The sequence below is a fragment of the Echeneis naucrates genome, chromosome 22 (genome assembly GCF_900963305.1).
Source record: "Echeneis naucrates chromosome 22, fEcheNa1.1, whole genome shotgun sequence".
In the NCBI taxonomy this organism is placed as follows: Eukaryota; Metazoa; Chordata; class Actinopteri; order Carangiformes; family Echeneidae; genus Echeneis; species Echeneis naucrates.
In genome coordinates, this window is record NC_042532.1 from 15,944,898 (window position 1) to 15,972,108 (window position 27,211).

Genomic DNA, 27,211 nt, shown 5'->3' on the forward strand with positions numbered 1-27,211 from the left:
CCAAGATGTACACTGTAGCTGTGAAGCGAGAATGGATAATAAAGTGTAATGTGTCCTAAAATGGCCTGTTAACTTTTCATTAAATGCTGCATTGAGCACTGAATAAATTCAGCAGCTTCCTCAGTACAGCTTCTGAAATCAGTATGTGTGATTGTGGTTTCCAGTTCTTCAGGGCAATTCCAGCTGTGAGATAGAAAACAGTGGAGGTGTGGTAACACTTAAACCACTGCCGGGCTGCTCCTGCCTGCTCAACGACAGGGAGGTCACTGAGCCCTGCAGATTGGCTCAAGGTCAGTTCATCTCCTCAACAAAATAGTTTGCTCACACTGTGTTTCCCTTTCTAAGATAAAACACAAATTGGATTTTTTTGTTTTCCATCCACGAAATGAGCAGCAAATAGACCAATGTTCTAGTTGTGTGTTCTAATTCTTGATCCAAACCTCTATAGACATGCCGGCTTGCAGATTTGATGTTATTTTCTTCAGACTAACATTGAACACAAATTGTTGTACTACTTAAATGGCTATACCAGAATAAATCCCATCCTTAAATTATGTCAATAATGACATTTGATATAATGAAAATCAAAAAATAGCTTTCACTTAAACTGTATCTGTAAACTCAATGTTCGTCTGTGCCATTGCTGATGCTTTCAGAAAATGAGTGAAATTGACATTGAGCTTAAGGCCTACTGAGTGATTGTAGCTCCCTGCTGGATATCTTAAACAAGTGGATGTAGAATGACAGTACATTGTGAATATTTACTTAAAATGCATGAAGTCGTCCTAAGAATGAAACCGTAGACACACATTAACACCCACTCAGCTGTGCTTATACACACACACGCGCACTCCTCTGTGTTCTTAGCTTAATGCTACACAATAAGCACAGCTTGTGATGAAAGATTTGTCTCTCTGTCTCCAGGGATGGTGATCACCTTGGGAGGAGTACATAAGTTCCGTTTCAACCATCCAGCAGAGGCAGCTGTCCTCCGGGAACGCAGACGGGTTAGTGCTGCTCATCTGACAATAAGTGTCGTCCTGCTGGTTAAGTTTCCAATCAAGATGATATAGATGAAGAGCAGATAACTGAGATGTGATAACAAAACAAATAAAATGTCTTAATCTGTTCTGAGAATACTGGTGGTAGATTATGTTTTTCTATTTTAAATTAATATCACAATGAATTTTCTCTTTTTTATTCTCAGGCTAGTGAAAGTGTCATGACCTGCACCTACATTGACCTTTGCCCCTTGAGCTCCAATCCCCACAGGTAAATGCGGCCTGCAGAAAGAAAGTCACAGAAGGAGACATTCATAACTCTGGATGTGTGTACGTGGTGAACAGCTCTTATTCTGCCAAGTCACAGCATACATATTTAATTAGAAGTGCAAAGTGTTGTATCATTGTATGTGCTGAAGAAATAGGGCAATGCTTCATGCATGTTTCTTTTCACTGGGTGAGGATGGCATGTGCTTCTTTTAGCCCCCACCTTTTTGAAACAGTCCCAGTTAGTTGTTTACAGGAAAGGCTCAGATGTTGCTTAGTTACTGCAGAGATGCTGAATTGAAAACTTAACAACAGTAGCTTGTGCTTAATTCCTTCCACTCTTAACAACAAAACTACTAAATTCGATCATCAAATTGTACTTACTTCTTACTGAGGTAAGAGCATATCTTTACATTTTCTTATAACCTCTTTTCTTTTTATTTAATCATAGTTTCTAGGTCTGTTTCTCATCTTGGATCTTGGTGTCTGTTTTACAGTGTTGAAGAAGCGAAGCTGCAGGGGCAGCCGGGGGCCTGTCTCTCCCCCAGTGAGGTGCCTACTGTTAGACAGCGTGTGGAGGAACAACAGCGTTATGTGGAGAGTTTGCGACAAGAGATCCAAGCTGCACAAAGACGGGCTGAGAGAGAGCTGGAGAGGGAGCAGGCCCACCTCCGACAGCAGCATACTGAAAGTAAGTACTTTCTGCAAAACACAATGATTACTGCTGCTTATGAAAGTGATAGCAATCAAATTTCAAAATTCCTCCCAAAAATATTTCCACCGTCTCAAAATAATCTCCTTGAATCTTTACCAAACAGTCCAGCAGTGGATTTTACAAGAGAAACAACGCCTGACATCTGTAGAGCTAAAAGTTACCCAAGAATCTGGAGTTCAAACAGACATTATCTCTGCATCACTCCTGGAGCAGCAGACAAGTCAGGTATCAAAGGATCAGGAAGATCTGTCTGTGGACCGTCCCTGTCCGGTAGTGAGAGAGAGGAAGAAGGCAGTGGAGGTGGAGCTATTAAAGCACCACGCCCTTTGTCGTGCTGAAAGCCGCATACATCGGAAGAGGCTGCAGTATCAGCTTGAGAGAATTGCCCGGAAGCGGCATCTGTTGGAAGCTAAGAGGGAATTGCAAGAACTGGAAAAGGCCCTACCTCCTGGACCGGACAGCCCAGAGTCTCCTGAGGTTGGATCGCCCTCAAAAATCAGAGGACCATTTACTTCTCGTCGACACTCATTCTCAGCAGATCTTCTCTCCCGGCTCTACCCACAACACACCCCTATCTTCAGGTGAGCGCATAGAGTAAGACCTGTAGAGATTACTATTATTATTATTATGATTATTATTTCTTGGCTTTTTGTGGTTACCCCACTTGTGTTTTCTTAAATTTAGGGTTGAATTAATCTTTTTTTTTTCTCTCACCAGACATTTCCTGAAAAGAAACAGATCCACCGAACTCAGTCCGAATTCCTCCACGACTTGTGATTCGATTGGCTGCAGGAAATGGGTTTCCGATGAGTGTCTTCCTCGAGAAAGGACTCAAAGTTGTTCAGGGACATCCTTCACAGGACAAAGTCAGTCTTGCCGAAATAGAATTAACTCCTCTGAAAATATCAGACAACCTTCCAGAGATGAACCACAAACTCCACCTTGTCGGGAACGACCTGAAAGAAAACCTCTGCTCCCAAACCGAGATTTGTCTTTTAAAAACAGATCAGATCGTAACTCACTCACTCTGAAATCACCACTTGGAACTGCAGGGCAGCCCGTCAACAAAGAGAATATACAAGAATCTACGACAGATAAACTTGGTTCTGAGGCTGTCTCTTGTATGATTTTGAGTACTCCATCACTTGGAGCTAACATAGGACAACAAACCATCAGGAATTCTCTCTCTGAGTCTGTAGGGCCCAAATTAAAAACAGTCTTGTCCAAAGTTTTCAGGAAACCACCATCGGGTGCAAATGCTGGACGCGTCCCCAAACCATTCAGGAGGATAGCAAGCAAATTACACTGGAGACAAAAAAGAGACAGAAGCGTGAAAGATGCCAATATGAGCCGAAAAAAATCTGCCATCAAAACAGCCGTCTCGTGTGAGGAGCTTGACCAAAAGACTGTTTTTGAGGACATTCAACATAGGAGGTGCCATAGTATTGAGGCACTGTCGAAGAAGACTAGCAGGTGGGTTGTGAGCCAGGAGGGATTGGTCAGATGGGAGGAAGAACAAGAGGAGAGAGATGGAGGAACGTCAGACTGTGAGAGCCTTTTCTCTCTCGATTCACTGTCTTCTGCTTATGCAACAGCTTTGGCAGAGCAACTAAGACATGAAGAAACAGGGCAGAGTGAAGCAGAAAGTGAAGACAGTCAAATGTCTAAAGACTCTTTAGCTGTGGAAAGCTTTGAGAAATATTCTACAAAGGGAACACTTAATAGAACGCTGGTGCCAGCTCACTCACTGGTGACAGATTCCTCTGCAGAGAGCAGCTTAGCCTGGAGTAGCTGTAGGAAACCCCAGGTAGCCCCTACAGAGGCGTTCTGGAGCCTGGAAGGTTCCCCAGAAGTGAGATATACAGAGGAAGTTTGTTCAACAGGGAAGCTTCTGTCTCAAAGTCCTTCAGCAGCAGATTCCACAGGCGAAGACATTGTACAGAAATTGACTGACGACTTAGAGAACACACAGACTGCTTCGACCAGCAGTCCTCGCTTGCTGAGCAGCTGTAGTGTGAGGGAGCCAGAGAGCTTGCTGGCGCTCACCGATGCCTGGTCCTCAACCGATGCAGCTGACAGTCCCAGAATTCAAAGAAATTCCTTACCTTTCCAAAGAAGAATGCCATTCAGTCAAGTGGAGAAGCGTAGCAGCAGTTCCAGTCCAACCAGCATGAATCTGTCAGACTCTCAAAGCGGGTATATTACCTATAATTCAACATCCACCAGCACAGAGGGTATAAATGTAACAGTGCAGGAACACAAACTCATACGTTCAACGGAGGCTCAGATTTCAGCAGAAGGTGCCCAGATAACATGGGATCAGGAAGATGTGGAGCTATTAGGGCCACAGTCACAAAATGTGGAAAATCCAGTTATAGCTACCCTAGACCATAGCATAAACAAAAATTCAGCTTCCATACCCACCCCAGATCAGACCACTACTGGGATTCCCCAAACCATGCCAGCAACATCTAACTTGCTTAATGATGCTCCTGGTATGGTGGCGGAAGACAAGACTATTCCATCTGACACTAAAATGGGCACCTCAGGCTGCCAATCGTTAATATATTTCTCTAAAAATCCTTCCAACCAAGGCCAAACACTGACCGAAGCCTGTGCCTTCAAACTGTCCACACCAGATGAATTACCATGCAATCTACAGGGAGCTGAAAAGTTTAGAGATGTCCAGGAGTTTGAGTTTGTGAATACCAAAGATTTATCACCAGCAAGGGATAAAACCAAAGACACTGAACAGTGCAATGCACTTCAGTGGGAGCTTGCTAAATCTGCTGCTAAAAATTCCAGGAAGAGGAACAAAGACCAACAGGATGCTTTCATGGGCAGCCTGAAAATTCAAAAAACGAGCAACAGTAGAGTGATGAAAACTTTCTGCTCAACAGCAGTTGGCAGCCATGAAGATATTTGGCCTGATGACAATAACAACAGTGACTCTAAGGCTGTGCAGTCTCCTGTGGAAACTGGCAGCCATGGATTGGATTCTGCTCTTGCTGATGGCAGCGTTCAAGAGGACAAAATAGCTTCAGTTGCATTGCCAGGTACTGATCACATGAGCAGGAAATTTGGAGAGATCTGCGAGGAGTCTAAATGTGTGTTTAGAAATGACAATAGTTATCACAGTGGTTCCTCTGTGAATGACGGAAGGATTATTGAAAAGGGAAATGAAAAAATAAATGAGGTAGTTGCAGGAACAAAATTTGAACTTAATAATAAGCACATATGCAAGTCTGATGCTATTTGTAGCGCCATTGACCTGAGAATCTCAGAAATGGTGAAGGAACATGTCAGACTGTCATTGATTGGCAGCGAGAGGACGACCAGAAGCTTGAATGCCTTAGCATCATTTGCCTGTCATTTTGAATGCAATACTGAAAAACAACTGAGAGATGACAAAAAGGAAAGGACAAACCTCTGCAAAAATTTTTCAAAGGAAAAGACAAGTGAAGCTACAGTGAACAAAAGTGAAAATCTGGCATCAGATACGCAACCTATATTGAGGGCTGTTCATGAGAGCAGCATTTTTAAATCTACTGAAGTAAATCAAAAGATTAACCATGCTCTTAACTTCTCTGATGTGGCATCAGATAAACAAATTGCTTGTTACAGTGTTGTCCAAGATGTCACTGCCAACATCCAATCAAATCAGACATTAAACATCTATGGAGCGACTGAGACCACTGTAGACATAGATGCTCAAGATCAAGAAATTAATGATGTAGCAAAACAAAAAGTCACCAACAGTGATAAGCTAGACAACCCACAGCGTCACCACATACACCGTGAAATACCATCCACCTTTGATGATACAAGCTTTAACTATGGATGCAGCCATGTAGAAGCTGTCACTGTTGGAGCTTTATCCAGTGTGAAAGATGAAGGCCATTATTCTTACAAACAAAACTCACCAAACATGATTCAACAAAATCTCCAGCATAGTCCTGACTCATCTAAAGCCACAGAATTCCAACCATCCAATTACAGCAGTGACCAGAAAACGGCCTTTGATGAGAATACAGGGTTCATGATTGCTCCTGACTGTGATGGAAGTGGTGAAACAGAGACCATTAATGGAAGTAAACCATCTATTACAGCAAAGTTTTGCTGTACACAAACTCATTCAGATGTTTTGACCCATGTTTGTGTGGTCTGCATGAATTCCAGCGACTGCCACAGCTTATCCCATTCACAGAAGAAATTTGACAAACATACTCAAGTTGACTGTAAAGAAAAGTGTGTGATGGAAAACAAAGAGATTTTGCCACACCAATCTGGAGACGACGTTCCAGAGAGCTTGGCGGTGTTTAAGCATGAAAAAGGTATTTCTGGTTCCATACAGCCTGTTCACAAAATACCACAGGAACATGGTGTCAGAAAGACAAGTTGCTGTGGATCCATCATGTCCAGTGAGGGCCATGCAAACGCATCAAGTTCTCCACAAGAAAATTCTGCTCTTATGCCTCACAAGGCCAAATCTAAAAGGTTCAGAAGGTCTAAGATCCAAACTCAATCCACGTCTTCGTCGGAGTCGTCTCTCCAGTCACAGGACGAGGATGATGATAAAACCACTCCAGTGCTTCACAACCGACTCTCATCTAAATGGGTAAAAATTGCTTCTCAGAGCAATGCTAAACTGGAAGGTAGACAGGCCAGAAGTACCAATGGAGATGTCTGTATGTCACAGACAGTGAACAAAACTAAAATCAAGACTTGCTCACATGTAACAGTAGGTAAAAGTGAAGTTCAATTTAGTAGAGATTGCAGCCAAAAAAGACACTCATTATCCACTCAGTCAATATTCCAAAAGACAAAAGCGGAAATAATCCTCCCAAATGCAAAGAAAAGTCAACCACAACATATGCTGACGTCTCAAGACCCCCCAATGCATTTTGCCTCAAGCGACATCAACCCTTTTGTTCACCAATGGCAAGACGACGGCTCAAATCAGCACTGTTACAAAAACACATCATTCGGAAGTGCCGCCGACCTATCCTGCAAGTCCCCGCTTTTAAATAGTGCTGAAAAAGGTATGACAAGATGCTGCAGTGTTGACAATGGTTTGAATGGGCAGAACTCCCCTTTCAATTCCCATCTCAGCACTTATGCCACCAACAAAGGGCTTTCCAGTACACTTAGCAGTATGGAGGATTACAAGGAACAAGCAAACCCAAGCTGTCAGCTTACACCCAGTCAGCAGACACGTGCTGAAATTCACAATCATTTAGGCAATCTGACAGTGAGCAGCAGTTCTTCAAGTAATGATGTTCCTAGTGGCTTTGGTACCAACTCTAGTCATGTGGAAGAAATTATGCATGCTTACTCATCTGAGCAAGAGTCCCAGACAGGCCAAACACAGACCCAAAGGAGGAGGACATGTGAACATGGCACTCAAACTGAGCGTGGACTTCAAATGGTAACCTTTACTGCGAGTACTCCAAAGAGGAAAGATCATCACAGAAGGAGCAACACTGATGTGCCTGCTAGGCAGAAAAGCAAGGTGGACATTAAAGAATCTCCTACATGGGCCAGCATGGAAAGTATGTCAGCTCACCTCTCCAAGCTGATCAACAGCACCTCAGACCTGCTGGGCGACGTCCAGGACATGAGAACAGGCGAAGCTCACAGGGCAAGTTCAAGGAAGAGCATCAACTTGTCAAATCTCAGCATTTCTTATAGTGAGAAGAATGACTGCGCCAAGAGAGATTGTTCCACTCAAACAGCTGTAGATGTTGGGATCCAGACAGAAGAGCTCCTAACACCAGCTGCAACAGAGGTCACTGTTCATCAATCACCCAGTGAAAAGTCCAAACCTCATGAGGTCAATGTGATTGTCAAAGTTGTTGGTTCTGATGCTGTTAGTGTGTCTCAAGACAAAGATGTGCACTGTGTGGTGAAAACCAAGGCTCACACAGATAAAAAGATGCAGAATGTTGTTGATCTGAGGTTTAACGCCTCACAATCAGAGAATTTCCCTCTCAGGACGCCTCCTGTAAAGATCACAGCTGAATGTCAGAGACGTGTAAGATCGGCTCCTGCTAAAAGTTCAAAACAAAGCACATTCGAGGCACCGTGCCACAAAAGTGTTGCAAAGTCTGAAACCCATAGATCACCAAGAAACCAAGAAAGTCAGAGAAATATCCCATCTGTTTGTTCAAAGAAGCAAGCTAAGTACAAAGATCGCGCATCGTCTCCCATCCTGACTGTAGGAGTCAGGTCAAGTTTGAAGCCAAAAGGAAAGCAGTCAGCATGTACCCCAAAATATACGAGAGGAAAAACAAACCTTGTTTCTGAGGCAGGTCGCACGCCTGTGCCTTGTAGCAAACAGTCATTGTGCACATCTGTATCGGATGATGATCAGATGTTCACACCAGAATGTGATCTTTCCGAATCAGTGTCACTTGAGAAAGTGAGTGAAATAAACTGTTCAAGCCTTAATGGGTCAGATAAATGCTCTCCAAGGCTTGGTTCATCTCTGGATAGATTTACAGACCCTGACAGAAGAAATGATAATGCCGAGGAAAACTACCATCCCAGAGCAAGTTGGCAGACGGGGGCTTCTACATCTATAGAAAATGTAACTTCGCACAACCACGTCTCATCCGTTTTGAAACAAACTAATGTGCACACACAGCATAAATCCAAACATGGAAAACCATCAGGCATCACGAGACCTGCTGCAGATTATGTGGATTGTTTCCTTGATATCCACAACCTGTCACCGGTCAGTGACAGCACTGTCCAACATCAAGAGGATGACATGGTTTCACTGGCCCCCAGTGAATGCAACACAGATATTCTTGTGAACATTAAGCCAGTCACCACTGTGTCCCCATCTCAAGACCAGCAGATGGTCCCAGAAGACCTACCTATGCACAACAAGTTCACCAACTGGTCAGGCATAAGCTGCCAACAATCCAAATGCTCTAACAAAGTGGCTGCAGTGCACACCAGCGAACAGGAAAAGAGCAGAAAGTGCGCCGAATGGGGTGAAATAGAAAGTCACGTTTCAAATGTGGACTCTTTGGCGCAGAGCAACAGAAGGGTGAGAGAGATAGAGAGGCTTCGACAGGAGAGGGAGCAGGTGATGGCAACAGTCAACCTTAGCACAAACCTGCCAACGCTGACTGTTGAGCTGACAGAGGCCAAGCTACATTATGGGCTGGGAGAAACTGATACGCTGTTAAAGATGCTGTCCCCGAGGCCCAGAGAAGAGCTGGAGCCAACTACCACTGCTCCCACCAAACAACAGCTGTATGACCGGTAAGGATACTCAAATACAAATACCCTTTATTTTGATTTAATAAGATCACTGTAACTGGATTAGGGCCTGGAAATATTTGGAAATGTGCTGATACTGGTGCCATATGATGATTGACTTTTGGTACTGAAGAAAGACATTTTCAAAAACAACTGTCAGACATATAAAGACTTTTTTTATTCAATCCTTTTTTTTTTTTTCTTTCACATCAACACTTCTCAATGCATAATTTTTAATGCTGTCAGATGCTTCATTTGTATATTTTGAAATAGGTATACAGAGAAGTGTCACCTGGAGCGCTCCCAAGCTATAATGAGATTTATACCGTTTCATTTCATTGTTTAACTATCCAGCCCACAATTTTCACTCTCATAGTAACATTTTCAATATTCTTTTGGTGATATTTCAGACTCCGAAACAAATATCAATCTATCAAAGTGCTGCAATTTTTCAAAATGTACATTTTGTATCTTATGTCAATTCACTTGGGGATGATTTGTGACCCAAATGATCTTAATGTATGTATCTTACTTATCTCTTACTGACAAAACTAGCTGTATATTCTTTGGGATTCTTTCCACTCAAGACACCGTAGGAGTATAGAGGGTTTGAGGCAGGAGAGGGAAGTGCGGCTCCAGACCTACCGGAGAGCTCGTAGTCTGAGTCCCAGCAAACATCCTTGCCCAGCGCTTCAAGAGGCGGCATCGTTTTCCAAGGTGTCTACAGCTACACCCAGTCGCCATAAAGACTACCTGCTGCACCAGGAAGTGATAGAAAGCACCAGGTAAAACAGAGGCTAACCATTTTTAAATTTAGTTTAAGAAAAATCTCAATACATTTTGTTGAGTTTTTGCTGAATTATATATACGACAGAATGCCAAATCCTGCTCGAGGAGAAGGCCACTATCCGTCTAACATTGAACAGTTGTTGCGTGACTACGGCCGAGCTCGGGAAGAAGCCAAGACAGAGATTGCAAAAGCACGGGAACGACTGCGAGAAAGGACTGAGCAGGAGAAGAGAAGGATTCAGCAGCAGGCCCAGTCTCAGGAAGTGAAGGTTGGTTTGTTTGTCTCCGGGGTATCATAATTATTTCATCCATGTGTCACAACACTTCATTTCAGGCTGAAGTTACAGCCAGACCAGTGTTGGATGTTTTTGTCGGTGTTACAACCAGCAATTTTTTATTACCTATTATTTGTCTCATTATTTTTCAATTGCTCAGTTGTTTGTTTTGTGGGCAATTCAAAATGAAAAGGCTTCTTACAAGCTCAAGGTGACTTTGAAAGATTGATTGTTCCTGTCTTACTAACTTTTCAAAAATATGTAATTTAAAAATTTATAAAAAGGAGAAAAAAATCTTCCATTTGACCATTTTGAATCAGCTACCTTATTTTTTTTTTTTCATACATAGGTGATTGCAACCTGCAAGTACCAGGTTGATGGCTTTGATGCATTGTCTCCAGGTTAATCCTTTGTCGTAGTCCCAAACTTTTGACTTGGCTGCAAGTCAAAATAAACAGTTACAGTGCTTGTAAACACAGTTTGCATGCCATGTGTCTATTGATGCTGGCATTCAAACAAAGGTTAATGAGTGAAGTATTGAAAATCATTTAATTTAATGTTTGCGTCTGTCTCGGGTAGGATGACCTAAGGCATCGGACGAGAATCAGTAACAGCACCTTGTGTACCGGATCTAGCCTGAGTCTTTCATCTGGACCCACATCAGGGTACAACAGTGGAAACACTGTCCAACTGCTGCATAATGACAGACCAGTTCTAACTGGAGAGGTTGGTAAATGCACGTTAACATGCTGCTTTAGAATACATGAGTCTTATCTAAAGGCTCATTTTTGTGTTGTTGTTTTTTGTTTTTTTTTTTGTTTCTTTGTTTGTTTTGTTTATTTTTTCCATGAGTAACACAGATGCTACTTTTATCAATGTCACTGTTTTCGTTCAGACTACAGGGTTTCAGAATGAAGGGCTGAAGGTCAGGACACGTCCTCCAATATGTGGTCCTCCAAGTGTGAAGACACAGCGAGTTTGGCTGTCTGCCCAGGGTAAGGACCAGGCAGGAGTGATTCACAAAGCCTAACCAGATCTGAGCAAAACAGTCATCAAAACTATGCTAAAATGTTTTTTAATGAAAGATGGTTAATAAAAATCATTTTAAATTTAGAAACTTAGTAAAAAAGTTTATAGTAGGAAATAGAAGAAATGGTTTCCAAATAATTTTGTCCAGATCTGTCACCAGTTTGTCTCTTCACTCTGCATCTCCATTCCATCTTAACATCCATGTGTTTTATCAGATGTCCATCTTGAACCCACTGTCACTGTGTTTGAGCCCCTGGTGACTTCATCTCCATCACCCCACACTTGTGCACGACAGCGCACCACCTCCATTGGCTCCACCTCCTCCATATCCACAACCTATCAGGATATCACATCCACCCTCCTTGGGCGAGCTCTAGCTGAGGTAATACTGGCCTGAATAACCTGAGATAAAACTGTTGAAAGAACCGACAATCAGCTCTGGCATTAAATATTCACATTGTTTGCGGTTCTTCATAAAGATTCTGCTTTTTTGTAATCTTTGCAGCCTGAATTTTTTTTTTTTACCAGTTTAATATCTGGACCCTTTTTTCAACAGGTCCGACTAGCTTCAGCTGGAGATTTGACCAACCTGGTGCAGGGCAAGGCCACGGCAGGCTGGAGGTGTGTGCAGTCATTTCATCCAAAACATATGTCCTGTTTTCATTTTAATCCTCAAACATAAGATCAGCTGGTTTAGTATTCCACAATCATTTTTCCTTGTTGACTCTTGTCTATTCAGGGCTCCCTATGAGTCTTCTTAATGAAAATGAGAATATTCTAGTGCTGAAACTTTGCTTCCCTCAAAATCGCAATTATCGCTCAGTTTGCTTATGTATTATGTTTGTGTTTATTTAGGTACCAAGGAGAAGAACGGGGGATCCAGGCTTACTATAAGCCCTCCTCCAGCCTGTCTGTCCATGGGTTTTTGGGCTCTGGGGAGCTGGACAGACCCTTAGACAGCCTGTGGAACTTAATCTGCCAGCTGTCTAAGAGCCACTTGTACAATCGGTCGGTTCGTTCTGTCTGGACACGACCACTAGATGACAGCACTCAGCTGGGTGAGTTAACAACTCTACTTAATCTATACTTTCACTTTATTCTCATAAATCTCATATATCATAGTTAATACCAACTCTGGGACATAAAGTTAAGTATGAAGTGTTAAGTGTTTTCTTAATATGCTTTATCTTCCATTTTTTTCTGAGGGCAGTATTGGACTTTTTGTACAATATGTGTTTTTGCTTTTACTGTTTATGCTTTTTGCAAGGTATTAAGGTATGCCGCAACTGTATTCACTTTAAATTATGCAAGTGCAGCCTAAGCTATCTATAGTACAGAACAATACATAGTCTCATTCGTCACTGACAAGTTTATTCTATTGCATTACCAACTCCATTTTCACATCTGCTGCATGGTCACATATAATACCTTAGCAACATCATCGGCGCTCTGTTTCTCTATCTGCACTGCTCTGTTCAACTCTCTGAAACTTTCGCCAAAGTTATTTTTGTCTCTGTTTGTTTATCATAGTCATTCATCATATTGTGTTACTAATGCATGGAGTGAAATGAAAGGACTTTACTGCCTAACAAGGATGAAAAGAGACCCTTCATGGTCAGCAGGAAAGTCCTGCTCCACCCACCATTGTACCAGTCTGATGCATCCACTCTTTGTATTTCTGTTTAGTCTACATTCTAACAGATCCGTCCACCTGCCACCTCAGCCAGCCACGGGACTTCTGCTGCATCAGCACTGAGTCCAAACAGGTAAGCACAGCAGGAAAATCACACAGCCAGTGCTGCTGATTGCTGCTAGTCACCCCTTGCTTAGTGAGCATTAATATTAAAACTAAACACAAACATATGCTCCGGTTTGGAGGAGAAAATTCCATTTGCCGTCATTAATGCGCCCTGAAGCCTGGATCAGACAGCACTGCCTTTTTAAAATTGAGACAAATCTAAAAGCAAATACTGGGAAATGGATGTTTTTCAGCCACAAAATGCTTAACATGCTATTTAGATACTAATGCTCAGTGAAACAACGGCAAGCATAAGTAATACTTGCCCCTACGGGAGTGGCTGTGGAAGAAACTGTGCCAGCTGTTGGTTATCATTTTGCAGCCAGTGTACATTTGCCTGATGGCTGATCAAAAAGCTGTGCTGTCTGTTTTATTGATGGTTTTCTTCACTCTCTCTATGCCTCAGGGTGACCTGTGTGTGCTGGCAATGCAGTCTGTGTTTGAGGAGTCTCTGCCACGTCCCAGCGTTGATGCCATCCGAGGGGAAATGATGCCCAGTTGTTGGGTCCTTCAGCCAATTAAACGTAACGGGAAGGAAGTCACCAGGGTCATATACCTGCTGCAGGTGAGATGTAGCTCTGTAAACTAATTGGGCTGGCTGATAAATGTGCTGTGCTCACCAGCAGCACCATCACATTTTAACAGCCAGCAAAAGCACAGATGTTTTGATTGTGGAATAAATGAACAGAGGAATAAATGTAGTGTGTGCAAATGTGAGAATTTAAAATGCTTTCGATTCAGGACCAGTTCTGACCAACCACCACAATACAAATGTCTCTGAAGGATTCAACCCAGCCACCATTACTTGATAGTTTAATTACAAGTCTATGTGCTAAGTGCTCAGCTAGCAGCGTCCAATATAGACTTGGCTCTGCTGCTACACAGGAAGATTATTTTCTGATTCACAATCAGCAGGCTGTCTGAACTTAGTGAAATGGACCTGTGTGTGATGTAATATAGATCAAATTTTTGGTTGACTTTTTTGTTGTAACAGCTGAATTCAGGAAGATTAACAGCTGCTAAGCCAGAACCTAAGGAGACAATAATATAAAAAAAAAAAAAAAAAAACTAAGGCTGTATTATTCCGCTACTCATATTTCCATCTCCCTAAGGTGGACCTAGGATCTCCGTCTTTTCCACCCCGATTCTTGAACACTGTTGCCAGAAGACAGGCAGCCGTCATCGCTGATCTCAACACATTGCTTGCTTCGTAAATTCACCGGATACATGAAGACACATTAGCAGTGAGCACTTAAACTGAACTCTCTCCACCAAGGAGTTCGTCTGACTTTTGAATTTGCACCTGAAATGTATTTACTTGACTTTTTCTATTTTGAGAGCACTGTTATGTATTGATTCCCAGTTACAAAGTCCAAGCAGCTTCTTTTGTATGAAGGTTATTTTTATAAGATATTAAAACTGTATTTTTCTATTTGTACATGTACATAAATGCTTTTAACAATCGTAATCCTATTTTACCAAAGATTGATTTAGAAGTCAATGTGAATATTTCTGCATGGCACATTTCGGCTATTACATTTAGGCTTAGGTAGAGTCATGGGTTCATTCATTTAATAGATGAAATGTTGTGATACATGGTCGAGTCATAGCCTTTTAGCTTTGTACTGCACTGCAACAGGGACAACCAAATATGTTTAAGTCAAGGCCAACATCATCTGATGTTTAAGAGTAGGTAATGTATATTTCTAACAGAAGTGCACCCTTTGGTGTACTTTATAACTGTCTATCATCGTTAGATACAGCCACTACAGATTTGTAGTTTTCTAGGACTTACGAGTACATCTGAGATTAAAACCAGATATAGAAGGCATCATTTTGTCAAGCAGTTTTTAACCAGTTTTTATGTAAGAGACATTTTCCAGATATGAAAACTGGAATATTGAGAAACATTTACAGGGGAACATGTGTTCTTTTTTTTCTTTTTTTTTTTTTTCCTTTAACGAATAAGGTAACGTCTGAATGGTTCTGATGGTTTGAGCCCCGTGCAGTCATCATCTTCACCAATTTGTTACCGTACGTGTATATACTTACATCCTCAGACACTGCATATTTCAACCACTCAGTGACTTAAATCTTCTGGAAAATGAACTTGAAATGTCTTTCAAATGTTTTTCCCCATATAAGGGCAAAAGCAAATATGAAAAAGAATGTACAATATTTTTTCAGGGAAGACAAGGGTCAGAAAATTTGCAATTATAATTTGACAAAAGATCGTATTGTCTTAAATTTTGGGAGAATGGTGGAGTCATTTATGTCGTCCTAAATTCAGATTTTATAGTTATCAACCATGGCCCAGAAAGGGCTCAGTTTTTTTTTTTATTTATTTCCATGCATTTACGGATACACATTGGCAGATTCATGAAGGGTTGATTAGAGTTCAATTTTAAATGTTACAGTGTTTTCAAAACCAGAGGAGGCTTCAAAGAAAACATCAGTTACCCTCAGGAGCGTTTTGCGTTTTGACAAACTGAAATATAAAGTTCAACCCACCTCATGACCCTAATAGTTTTTGCTCAGTTCCTTATCTGTATATTAGATAATGAGGTGATGGAGGAATTCACAGAATAATTTATGTAGTCTTGGGCTGTTGTTATATTTGTTTATCTGTATGAGCACTGCAGGTTTTTAATCACTTAGCAGCTCTTTCTTTCTACTGAAAATTTATTTTATAATGATGAAAGGATGAGTTGGAGAGCCACAAAACGTTTTTATTTCGTAAGCCAAAAGGCAAATAGGCAGATCGACTTTAAAGTAAAGGTCGCTGGTTCAAGTCATCCAGCCTGCTGAAGTGTCCTTGAGCAAAACACTTCCAGTCATTCACCAGCTCCAGGGATGATGCTCTGTAGCTGACCTAGACGTCTAACCTCCCTTCTTTTCATTCGTGCCTCGTGGTACCGCAAAGCCACATAAGCTGAGATTTAATGGCTATTCTCACCTCTGTTGTATTTATTTTGAGCCTGCCTCCTGTTTGAAAATGCTGTTGAATGTGTTTTATAGTTGACTTTTATGAGCAAAGTGTGGTGCTGCGTTTACAGCTGCTTGCACAAAAGCCATTAATAACTTTTATTAATGTTACAGATTAATTTTCCTTTGTACACTGTTTAAACTATGCAGCCGCTGATCCAGGGACTCTCAGTCAAAGCCGGGTCACTCACGTCCACATATGAAGCCATATTATTTACAGTAGTTGAAGGTTCAGGACTGCAGCTCTCAGTTTGACATGAAAGACGTTCCTGAAGGAACCAAAGAGGAAGAGATGGAAAATACTGACGACACAGAATGAAGGAAGGAAAAGATTACTTTTACTGATCTCCTTTTCATGTGTATTGGCATGTTTTCAAGTGCTTATCCATTTTGTAAAAACGTGTTATTTATGTTTTGACATTGTGTTGTAAATGTATTTTGATATAATCACTCTGCTTTCTACGATGTTATTTGTTGACCATTCTGTTAAGGAATACAATGTGTTTTTGAAGCGAATTTTCATCTTGTTTTCTTTTTTTTTTTCCTTCAACTTTTCTCTCTAATAATCTTGGTGAAGCCAGTGTTGTGTTAAGAGTTGTGGTAAAGCTGGGAAACAAACATTAATGGATCAGCATGTGGTCTATATCAGAAGCTGCCAGTGAATGGTATTTTTCATTTTAACGATCAAATTTCAGCTCCGGACTGTTTCACTCAGACAAACAATTTTTTGCTGAATAACACGTTAGTTTTCCTCAAAGTCTAAACCAAGCTACACAAAACCCATTTTGTTTCATAATCAAGAATGCAACTCTGCACTTACAAATGATATCGATTCAAACTGGAGAAATCCAACAGTTTTAAGTCTCACTACATTATTTCATCTGAGTGACACAGTGAATAGCTTCATTTTGTAACCCTTTCTCCTATCGAGCTGTATTTGACAGATGAGATTATCTTGATGATACAGTGAGGTGAGCTGCTTTGCTTTGCTTTGGTCAGAATTACTGACACATGTTCCAACCAGATATAGATATTTGTCAACGCAGATAATGGCTGATGTTGTGTTCACAGCCTTAGAGCCGTTTCTTCACTGAGCTAATAACTATTGACATGATAAAAATTTTTTGTTTTTTTTTCTGTCATCAGTGTGCTGTGAACTGTCGACTTGGTGTTCACGCTTGTAAAAGTCAAAGTCTGTGTTTTCTCACATTGTGTGACAGGTGTTCACTCTGATGACCCCCCCCCCCCCCCCCCCCCCCACAGCCCGTCCGGGTCCAGACCTGTCCTCTCCCGCCTGCATGGAAGTGACATTTCTCAGACGGTCCCAGTGGGTGCGCGATTAGAGGCGGCCTGGGGTGGAGCTGGTGGGGGGGGTGGGGGGGGGTGGGGGGAGTCTCTACAGGAGATCAGAAGAGCCTCTGCCATTTAGAGTCACCAGTTCTTGTCAGGAATGTCCACCCCCCCCCCCCCCCCACCACCACCACCACCACCTCCCACCCCCTCCACTCCTCTAGCTCCCTGAGCGCACAGATCATGTACTGGATGCGCCCACTTTATTTTTAACCCGGCGGGGGTGGGTCACTCTCCGGCTCTCGGGAATGAGAGCCCCAACCACCACCACCGCGTGCTGGACCGAGCCCTCCTCGCGCCGCGGAGCCCCGAGGACAGAGCTCCTTCAATGGGATACTAATTAGTTCACTGGCAGGGAGAAGACTGAACATAAACACCCCCGGACAGACAGGACGGGACGGGACAGCACAGGACAACATCCAGAGGCGGGTGAGTGTAAATGGAAGTCAGAGCTAATGCGCCATTGTTAAATAAAAGAATTGATCTTTGGCCAAACAGTTGCTGTCAGCGGTCACTTTAATGGCGCTCCTTCCATTAACGCTGTTATTGTTTGTGCCTACAAGTTTCCTCCAAACCACCTGTTGGACCAGACCGCCATGTCAGCACGGCACGCTAATTCTTTAAATTCTAACTGAGCTTTTGATGAAGCGACACCTTTTTTCGTAATCTCTTAGTACCGGTATATGTTTATGACTGTTCTGAGGCCGCAGAAAGGCGCCAGTGCCAAATTGCGCACAATGACGCCAGTGCGCTTGTTTGCGCACGGAGCTGGGGGAGCTGGGGGAGCTGGGGGAGGGGGGGGGGGGGGGGCTCTCCTGAAGTAGCTTTTTGATAAACAGTTTTCAGAATCTAAACTTTAAATACAACCAAAAGAGTTGCGTGTAAAATCACTGATAAGACAATAAATATTAAATGGTTGGATTATTACAACTGATGTCTTAAATATATAAGTAACATTTCATTATTGTCTCTAATGAAGCTTAACTCCTGTTTAAATAATTTTTCTGATCATGGTAGTTTTGTTGGTGAAAAATCCTCTTCTGTCTTCTAGCTAGAAATAAAGCCTTTACTCAAATGTGGAGTATAAATTCATTTATATTTCAGATGGGGTTTTTTTTTTCTCCTTTGAAATGCAGTATTGGAAAGTAGCATAGCTGGCAGATTAAAGAGAAATCCTGAATTGGAATGCCCTAAAGTAGCCCTCAGGAGTAGCTCAACAGTAGTTGAGTAAATGTACTCGGTTACATTCCACCGCAGGTCTTAATCCAAACCACATTACTAACACAGTTTCATGTTTATCTCTGTCTACATTGCACGGCGCACCCTTGTCCAAAATAAAAAAAACAAAAAAACAAAAAAACAAAACAGTGCACTGCCTTTTAAAAAATGAAAAGTGCCTCACTCAGACTAGATGTCCCGCTTTATTCCCCTTAAAAGGACAAGTGTGAGTGTGTCTCTGTGTCTGGACAAGCAGGAACTTTTGTGTAAACACACTCCAGGAATAGTTTACTATCATCTCTTTAAACCCTCTGGCAAGAATCAGGATCATATTGTTGTAGTCCAAACAAAACTGACCACAACAGAACTGTTGTTGTTTTTTTTTTTTTTTTAGATATCACCCTGCGTGTCTCCTTGTAGTTTGTTAAAATTCATGAGGTAATAGTCAGTTTGGTGTTGATTTTTTTCCAGTTTGAGGAGAAAAATTAAAGCTGCTAACTTTGCAGGCCATTCGTTGTTGTAAGCAGCCCCCTACTCTCCTTCCCCATCGATTCCTTATGTTAATGCCTCAGATTTACTGTGTGCTGTCCACAGTCCATCCTCTCCTCAGTCCAGTTGCTGCTACAGATTCACACACACACTGTAGGTCACACAATTTGACCACACCCATCTCCTATTTCACCCTGTCCATCTGACTCCATGCTCAGAATAATGTGCACGCTGTGGGCCAACTAATGTGCTGTTGTGCTGCATCGACATCGAGCTAAGTTTCAGCTGAGTTATTATTCACCTCAGGTGCCGATTTAATGTTTACATTGTACATAGTTGTTTACAATGTAGTTTTCCAGTCACAACAAAGGGAGGAAATGGGTTCAGTCAATTAAAGTCACAAGCAGGAAAGGTCATAATCAAAGTTTTCTTTCACGCTTCATTAATGCGCCATTGTGTTGTCAGCTTTTCAACTCAGCAAACACGTAAAAAATCTCATTCGCACCTTTTAACCATTCTCTCAAGCGCCCCAAAGACAATCACGAGCATCTGTGCAAATCAAAACTCGTGTGGCGCTGCTGTAATTTCCTGCAAACAGAAACACATTTTTTTTTCCTTGTCTAAGGTTAAGAAACACGTGGCTATCGTGAGAAATCCCTGCTGACATTTTTCTCATTTGTCTTGACATTTCACTGCTTTTGAGAAATGATCCAGAATGACTTAGTCATCAGCTCATGACGCGAAGTCGCAAAACTGTTGTATTCGCTGGATTCGCCGTGTGCTGAGGACTTTATCCTCAGGAGGCGATAGGAAGAAACACAAGTGCTGGCAAAGCAATTTATCATTTGTCTTATCAGTGGAGCCAATAGCAGCTTAAGGATGTCTGTATCAAATTGTGCCCAACACTGAATGGTTTCAGGGCTTGCAGAGCAATTACATAAATCATCGTACTCTTCTAAAATAAAATGAGTTGAGCAGTCACATTGTTGATTGCTGGAAAATGAAGCTGCAAACGTTTTCGTCACTGTTTGATTGCTTTAGGTGAAGGTAAAATGCAGCATATTTGCTGCTTTTGTAAATTGCTTTGCTCTGGGATCTGGGTGGTTGTTCGGATATAACATGCAATTTTAAAGGCCTCCACTTTGGGAGCTTGCAGTTGTAATTTCTCCTTGTCTCTTTAGCCACATTAGCAGTCAGTTCACCAATCTCACACTCTGCTCAGCCTGAAGTGGCTTCACAACCATCGGATGGATTGCCATGAAATATTTGTGGTCCCAGAGGAGGACTCCCGCCGACTCCAGTGATCCGCTGACATTTCCTCCAGCAGGCCAAAAGATTTCACTCATTCTCTGAATTTTATCTCCACATCCCCTGGATGGATTGGCAGAAAACTTGACCTTCATCAGGCTTAGATGATGGGAGTGTGATTCTCTGACTTTTCAACTCGTGCCAACATGAGGTCAAATTTCAGTTTTTGGTGACATTTTTAAGTTTAAATAACCTGAAATGAAAAGGCCAAACATTTACATCAGCCTCAGTATTAACGTATGTTTCATGTCAAAAAGTAAGTTGCATTGCAAATCACACTAAAGTTACAAGAAGTCTTCTTTTCCAAGATTTGAAATTTGTAATCATAAAAATAACAGAAGCATGTGCTCATAAAGATAGCAGCTGTAATGAGATATTGTCGATTTCAGTCACAATTCAGACGTCTGAATCTGTGACAAATGTTCAAATGACAGGATTTTTGAGTTCAGCCAAAACTTGAAACACCTGATGTACAGCTACACTCTGAGCCTTCACTAAGGCCTTTGTATTCTCATCAGGATCTTATTTGGAGGTTTGAGATGATGGTTTTTACGTTGCAGGGGGCTGAATGCTGACAGAATAACCAACGAATGCACTGTGACTGAGCAGGCCATAAGAGTTGTGCCCCTCACTCAAGGACGCCACAAGAGGATACTTAGCTATTGTCAGACGCACAGTTGCTGTGGCAGTCAGTGAACCGGTGACCTTTCTGTCACAGGACTGTCTATAAGCTGGAGGCCATCTTGTCTCTCCATACAGCTCTAAATGGAGCTGACCGCAGTATCACCGAGTGTACGTCACAGCTCAAACACTTAGTTGGTTCTTTTTGGCAGCAGAGTCGAGCAGTCAGTCCTCAGACACTCTTAGTCTTTCAGGTTTTGTATACGGCTGATAGCTTGTGGATACAGGAGTGTGTGTAACGACGGTTGGTGCGGTCTGAGTGTGCTGTGCTGTGCTGTGCTGTAGCTCTGTCCAGGTTGTGTGTGATGTGATAAGGGCATCCCCGGTGGTGGGTGTAGCGTCCCCCTTCTGCTGATAACGGCAGTCTGCACAGGACTGATACTGAGCGGGAGGAGGAGGGACACCTGTAGGATGCCATCGTTATGCATCGCTGTGGGCCTCTTCTCTGAACGCGCCAGACAAACATTCTGAGTAGCAAACGTTAACAGTTCAGTCAGTAAATTTACAAGTGGCAGAAAGTAACTGAGCTGCCCAGCAGTGTGGAAAGTACATGAGACCTGCCACATTCGCCAGCTGTGAAGTTGATGTGATCTTTGCAATAATGCATCATTATTACTAATCCAATAATCAGGCCATTTTGTATAGCGAGTCATTTTACTTTTGGCACTAGAATTATATTGTCATTTTGCTCTTTGCAAACATTTATAAATGAGGATGTTGGGCTATAGGAGACACAGACCATCGGGACAGAATTTGGTGTCAACAGCATGAGTCCATGGACCCAACTTGGCTCGTTTCGACAGCCTAGTCTGCTGGATGAGGAGGCACAGTGGGCTGTTCCGCTAATTACTAAGGTTTAAGGTTGGTGGTTCAGTCCTCGGCTCCTCCACTGCACAAGATCAAGTTCATGCCGCCAAATCTCTCACTCCACCGCATGGCAAAGGTTTTTATTGTCGATCAGATCTGATGACAGGGGATACCACTGACGATCACTGAGCTCACTGTCTGGGGAAGCTGTCTGTAGTACATTATAAAATGTGACAATATATCAGGACCGGGAATTCGACGTGCGCCAAAAAACAATTTCTCGCACATTAGACCATCACCACATCATACACAAGCTGCACTTAAAGCACTTTTCTAGTCTAATCGACCCCTGAAAGTGCTTCACAGTGGAAGCCACATTTACCCATTCATGCAGCGCGTTCTGCCATCTAGTACGAGTACTCATGCAGCGCCTGCAACATAGATGCCCTCATACTCTGATAGTCATAGTCATAGAAGGCTGCCATAGGAAGGCAGGGATCGAAACGCCAACCTTGTAATTACTGGACGATCCACTTTATCTCCTAGACAGCTGAAACAAGACGGGTTTTGGTTTGTGTCTCCTATACATTCATCAGACGGGGCTACATTTTTATTCAAACATCCAGCTTTGGTCAATCTGTATTGACGGCAGCCTCAGATTTCTTTTCTTGGCTGACAGGGGAGCAACCTGAGGAAGCATCTGTGCTATGTTAATATGATACTACTAAATTGTTACTGTTGATGAATTTATATATAAACAGTGTTTCATATGAGCAGTGCTCGTATAATATTTTACATTGCGTTGTGTGGTCTAATTTACTTTATGACAGTATAGATCAGAGATTTTTTTAAATCTAAATCTGCAAGCTAACAAGTGACGACAATCAAATAAATATGGTGTATGAAAAGGTGATGATTACTTTCAATACTTATTAGTATGACACACGCGGTGGAGTAGAATTAAGTCAAGTTCATGTATAAAGCGCAGAGACAAGAGTCAGAAAGTGCTTTACAGAGCAGAACAATAAGAGGGAAATATAGGGAGAGGCAGTGATACGGTCAAGACACAGGAGTATGTAACGATTTACAAAAGGAAAGTCTAAAGAGAAATTGCACAACGGCAAGATACAATATAGAGTAGAACATGTGGAAAAAATGCATCCAGGTTAACGGAAAGTCTATTTAAATAAGAAGGTATTTGTGTATCATTTAAAATACACACACACACACACACACACACACACACACACACACATGCATGAATATGCAGTTCAAACTATGTGGGCTGCATCATTCAAAAGAAAGCGGCTTCGTCATGTTCTGCGGCGAGGGGTTGCCCCCCCCCCATCCGTGTGACATGATAAGAAAGCTATGCTGCACCCAGATAGAGCTATCAGAGCTATCATACCCTTCAGCCCGCCATTCCAGGCAAAGAATACACACACACTGCAGGGTGAGCAAAGTGACACACACAAAATGGAGATTGTGAGAGGGCACAGGAGCTTGTGGGGCCCGTTTGACATCTGTGATAGGTGAGATTTCTCTTTAAAAATATACCTGCGCCACATTTGAGATCGCATAGCTTTCCACAAATTGACGAGATTAAATTGTGGTGCTGGGTATAGCTGCAGCTCATCCTCGCTGGGATTCACAAAATGAAACTTAACACCCAGGTGAAAGCTAGACTGCAGAGAGATAATGCTTCTTCCATAGAAAGCTGGACTCACCAGCCAGCATGGGCAATTTTTTAATTATAATTATATTAATAACTTTCATAATGTCTAGATGCAGTTTTTAACACGCAGGCTTTAAATAAAGTTGTGTGTATGTGATGATGATTATACTTGGTGCTTGATTTCTCTCCGGTGTGAAACTCCGCTCACTGAAAGCCAAACATCCAGCAATAACAAATCCAAACCAATTTTTGAGTGGAAGGAGACTTTAACACTTTTTATTCTCAGCTATTTCATACTAATGTCTGATGTAACCTTGATAATCAAACTGCTGAGCCCGTTAATCATCATAATCCGTCATGATGGCACCTCTTTTGTCCTTCTCTCTGTGTTTCAGCAGTTTTCCAGGTACATCCTGCCACATTTCCCCCTCCACTCGTCACCTTCCTCATCCGGAGCACCTGAGGACGCCGGACGCCGTCCCTCTACCTGCTCGCCACGCTGGCTACCGCCATGACTTCCACCACAGACTTTGACAATGTGGAGATCACGCAGCAGTACAGCCACATCAACACCCGCTTTGACCTCTCTGATGAGGAATTAGACAATGACAACAGCTCTGCCAGACTGTTTGAGCGCTCACGCATCAAGGCCCTCGCAGGTGAGTGACTGCATAGTAAACAGGGTGAGCGTGTGACAGTGTTTTGTTTTTTTTTTTTTTTTTTTTTTTTAGCGGGTGGGAAGGGCACAAAGGATGAACTAAAATGGCTCCGTTTAAACTTTGGCAGAGTTGAATGAGCTTGACCTTAACAAATTTTGTTGCAAAATCGCAAAACCACCCTCCAGGCAGTCCCTGAATTCCCAGTCAGAGCGCTGTAGTTTTTGCTGTTGTGTTGGTGTGTGTGGGTTCATATTTATGTGTGCATGCTTGTCGTGGTGGAACACACTCCCGGCAGCTGAGCCCCGATACCGCTCCACACCCTCTGCAAGGAAATGGGAGCACTTGCGCATTCCCAGAATGTCCCCCCCATCTGACCAATCTGGACAGCTGCCCTGCCCGTCTGCCCTCCATAGCACAGAGCTCTGGCATTTCTGGGTAAGCTGGTCGGCAGCGACCCACCTGTGGGCCGGCTGCTCGGGCATTTTAAAATAGCAGTGTTCAGCGCGACAGAAAAAGGGAGTTGGGGGCCACACGATGTTCACGTCTGTAAAGCTGAAGACACAAGAGAGGTCAGCTACAAGGTGGTCAAGCACAAACTCTGCTCTGTGGAAAAGGGACTTCTGGGTAGAGCGCTGCCGCCATTATTCTCTGTGCTTTGATGTGCAATGGCACCTTTATTGACTTGTGGCAATATAAATATAATTTCTCAAATGTTTTTAGGTTTGGATTTGATATATTTTCACATCTAATCGCATTATAAAGTTGATGATGATGATTAGCTGATTGGAATCAGTTGCTTCATTCATCCATTCATCTCCAGGCAGGGTTCACCCTGGACAGGTCGTCAGTCTATATCAGGTCCGATATATAAAGACAAACAACCATTCCTGCTCCTTCAGTCACCAAGGGGTCTTTCTTTGGTATGTGGGAGGATGTTGGAGTACCTGGAGGGATTTCAACCCAAAACTCTCTAAGCTGTGTTTTTTTTTGTTTATTTTTTTTTCCTTTACAGTTTACGAGTACCTTCGAATCGTCGTCTTGCAGGTCTCAGCAAACTTCTGGTTTTAAACAGGAATTGAGAGAGGAACTGAGATCAAATATTTAAGCATGCAGGTTCTTCTCCTTCAAAGAGCAAATTCTTTATCCCATTCCATCAAACTGGACCATCATTTTTTATAAGCCCCTTAATACAAGTGTCTCTGGCTTCAATGGAGAGACAATGAAAGGATGCCATTACATAAACAGCATCCATGGGCATATAATGACACACTATCAAGAAACGTCTGATCTGAACCTCAATGCCAGACTCTAGTGCTCAGTGGCACGGACAAACAAGTGTAGATCTATTTCTCGCCCTACATCTGTGTGGTCAAAGTGTTTAGATCATGTCCAGACCATTTACAGGACAGCGCTCTCGCCACTTTTCTCTCTGTCTCTTTCAGTCTCTCTAAGTGATGTAGATGTCTGTGTGGGTGTTGGCGATATTGTGTTAGACTGCTGCTGCACTGATGTTTCTGTAATGTAATCAGTGTTTCCTGTCAAAGAGAGAGAGAGAGGAAAGTGATGAGAGCGAGGCAGGAGATGAGAGAAGCTTTGAATGAGACTCGCTGCTGATTTGCAGCTTGCGAGCTCGCAAATATGCAGCTGGCATGTACACGCATACACGCCATTTATACGAGTCAGTCACACTTCCCCTTATACAAGTCTATAAAAAGACCTTTACCGCTGAGATAGGTCGCTTCATGTTGGATCATTGGCAAAGGAAGTCACAACTGTGCCAGTCGTATGCTTCGAATGTGGTGATGTCACGGCTGTGTGGGAGTGCTGGGCAGAGGGAGGCAGTCATGGAAGCATGGGGATGTATTGAGACATATTGTATGCATGGATGGGGCTGGAGAAACCACTCTGAACTGAAGTGAAGGCTGCCTGAGCCCTTGTGCCGCCTGAGAGTGGAGGCGCAGCATCATTATGGCAGCGGAGAGGAGAGAGTGAGAAAGAAAGAGGAATAAAAAGGAGGGAGGGAGGGAGGAGGAGTGAGCACGAGAGCGATGTGGAAAGGAGGACAGAGAGCCAAAGAGACAGAGAAGAGGAGAGACGCGCAGAGCCAAGGTCCTCTGCCAGCTCCAGGCTGCGTGTTGTTGTTGTTGTTGTTGTTGTTTTGGGGTCAGGATGAGCAGCCCCTGCCTGCTGCGCGCTGCCCCAATGAGCCAACCCCGGCTCCGAGAGGTCAAGATCAGCCTGAAGGCCAGCAGCAGGGAGACCACAGCCATCCGGAGCGGCGGCGGAGGGACCAAGGAGGCTGCCAGCCGGCCCTATGCCCCGGCAGAGAAAGAGGCCCCTGTGCGTGTGGGGGTGAGCAGCAGCCGGAGCAGGAGCACCCCGCCGGTGCACCGGGCCCAGAGACCCGACAGCAGGAAGACGGGCAGAGGGAGGGGCAGCAGGCAGCAGGAACCGCAGCACCACCCAGAGAGGAATGGCACCCTCCTGCACGTGCCGCTCGCCGTGGCGCCCACCACGGGACTGTCCCCCTTCTCCTCATCCTCTTCCTCGTCTTCTTCTTGCACCCCCAGACGTCAGCGGCCCTCTCACGCTCCCCCTCCTCCCGGCCCCTTCCACTTGACCTCCTCCTCCTCTTCCTCCTCAGCCAAGAGTATGAAGCGAGCACGCTGGCTCAGTTACAGCACCTCCAACATCTGTTTCAACTCCATCCTGGATGGACGCTTCAGGCAGCTGCAAGGTACAGGGTCCTGGTGGCTGAACCGTGTGTGTGTGTGTGTGTGCGTGCGCGTGCTTTAGAGGGAGTTTGTCCACTCTCTGCTGCCTCACAGATGAGAAAGACAACACTTTTCCAATCATGCCCCTCCCTCCCCCAACTTGTGTTTGGGCCAAAATA

General features: G+C 43.2%; 2 protein-coding genes across 4 annotated transcripts in view; both read left to right on the top strand.

Moving 5' to 3' along the window:
* Positions 1 to 16,639, top strand: part of stard9 (StAR-related lipid transfer (START) domain containing 9) — a 38,084-nt gene extending 21,445 nt beyond the window's left edge. For both annotated transcript variants that reach the window (XM_029494108.1, XM_029494109.1), the window contains exons 17-32: positions 165 to 290; positions 925 to 1,007; positions 1,208 to 1,272; positions 1,766 to 1,959; positions 2,087 to 2,564; positions 2,701 to 9,258; positions 9,843 to 10,040; positions 10,130 to 10,313; positions 10,899 to 11,045; positions 11,215 to 11,314; positions 11,564 to 11,730; positions 11,905 to 11,969; positions 12,204 to 12,406; positions 13,035 to 13,114; positions 13,553 to 13,711; positions 14,259 to 16,639. In XM_029494108.1, the coding sequence (XP_029349968.1) occupies positions 165 to 290; positions 925 to 1,007; positions 1,208 to 1,272; positions 1,766 to 1,959; positions 2,087 to 2,564; positions 2,701 to 9,258; positions 9,843 to 10,040; positions 10,130 to 10,313; positions 10,899 to 11,045; positions 11,215 to 11,314; positions 11,564 to 11,730; positions 11,905 to 11,969; positions 12,204 to 12,406; positions 13,035 to 13,114; positions 13,553 to 13,711; positions 14,259 to 14,360 (8,909 nt within the window). In that variant the 3' untranslated portion in view covers positions 14,361 to 16,639. The remainder of the gene's footprint in view (positions 1 to 164; positions 291 to 924; positions 1,008 to 1,207; positions 1,273 to 1,765; positions 1,960 to 2,086; positions 2,565 to 2,700; positions 9,259 to 9,842; positions 10,041 to 10,129; positions 10,314 to 10,898; positions 11,046 to 11,214; positions 11,315 to 11,563; positions 11,731 to 11,904; positions 11,970 to 12,203; positions 12,407 to 13,034; positions 13,115 to 13,552; positions 13,712 to 14,258) is intronic.
* Positions 16,640 to 17,609: 970 nt separating this feature from the next.
* sptb (spectrin, beta, erythrocytic) overlaps positions 17,610 to 27,211 on the top strand; it is a 36,008-nt gene continuing 26,406 nt past the window's right edge. The window contains exons 1-2 of one of the 2 annotated variants that reach the window (XM_029494199.1): positions 17,610 to 17,910; positions 24,055 to 24,318. In XM_029494199.1, coding sequence (XP_029350059.1) covers positions 24,171 to 24,318 — 148 coding nt within the window. In that variant the 5' untranslated portion in view covers positions 17,610 to 17,910; positions 24,055 to 24,170. Of the gene's footprint in view, positions 17,911 to 24,054; positions 24,319 to 26,487; positions 27,056 to 27,211 lie in introns of those variants that run through there. The other variant, XM_029494198.1, reaches the window with a different exon arrangement.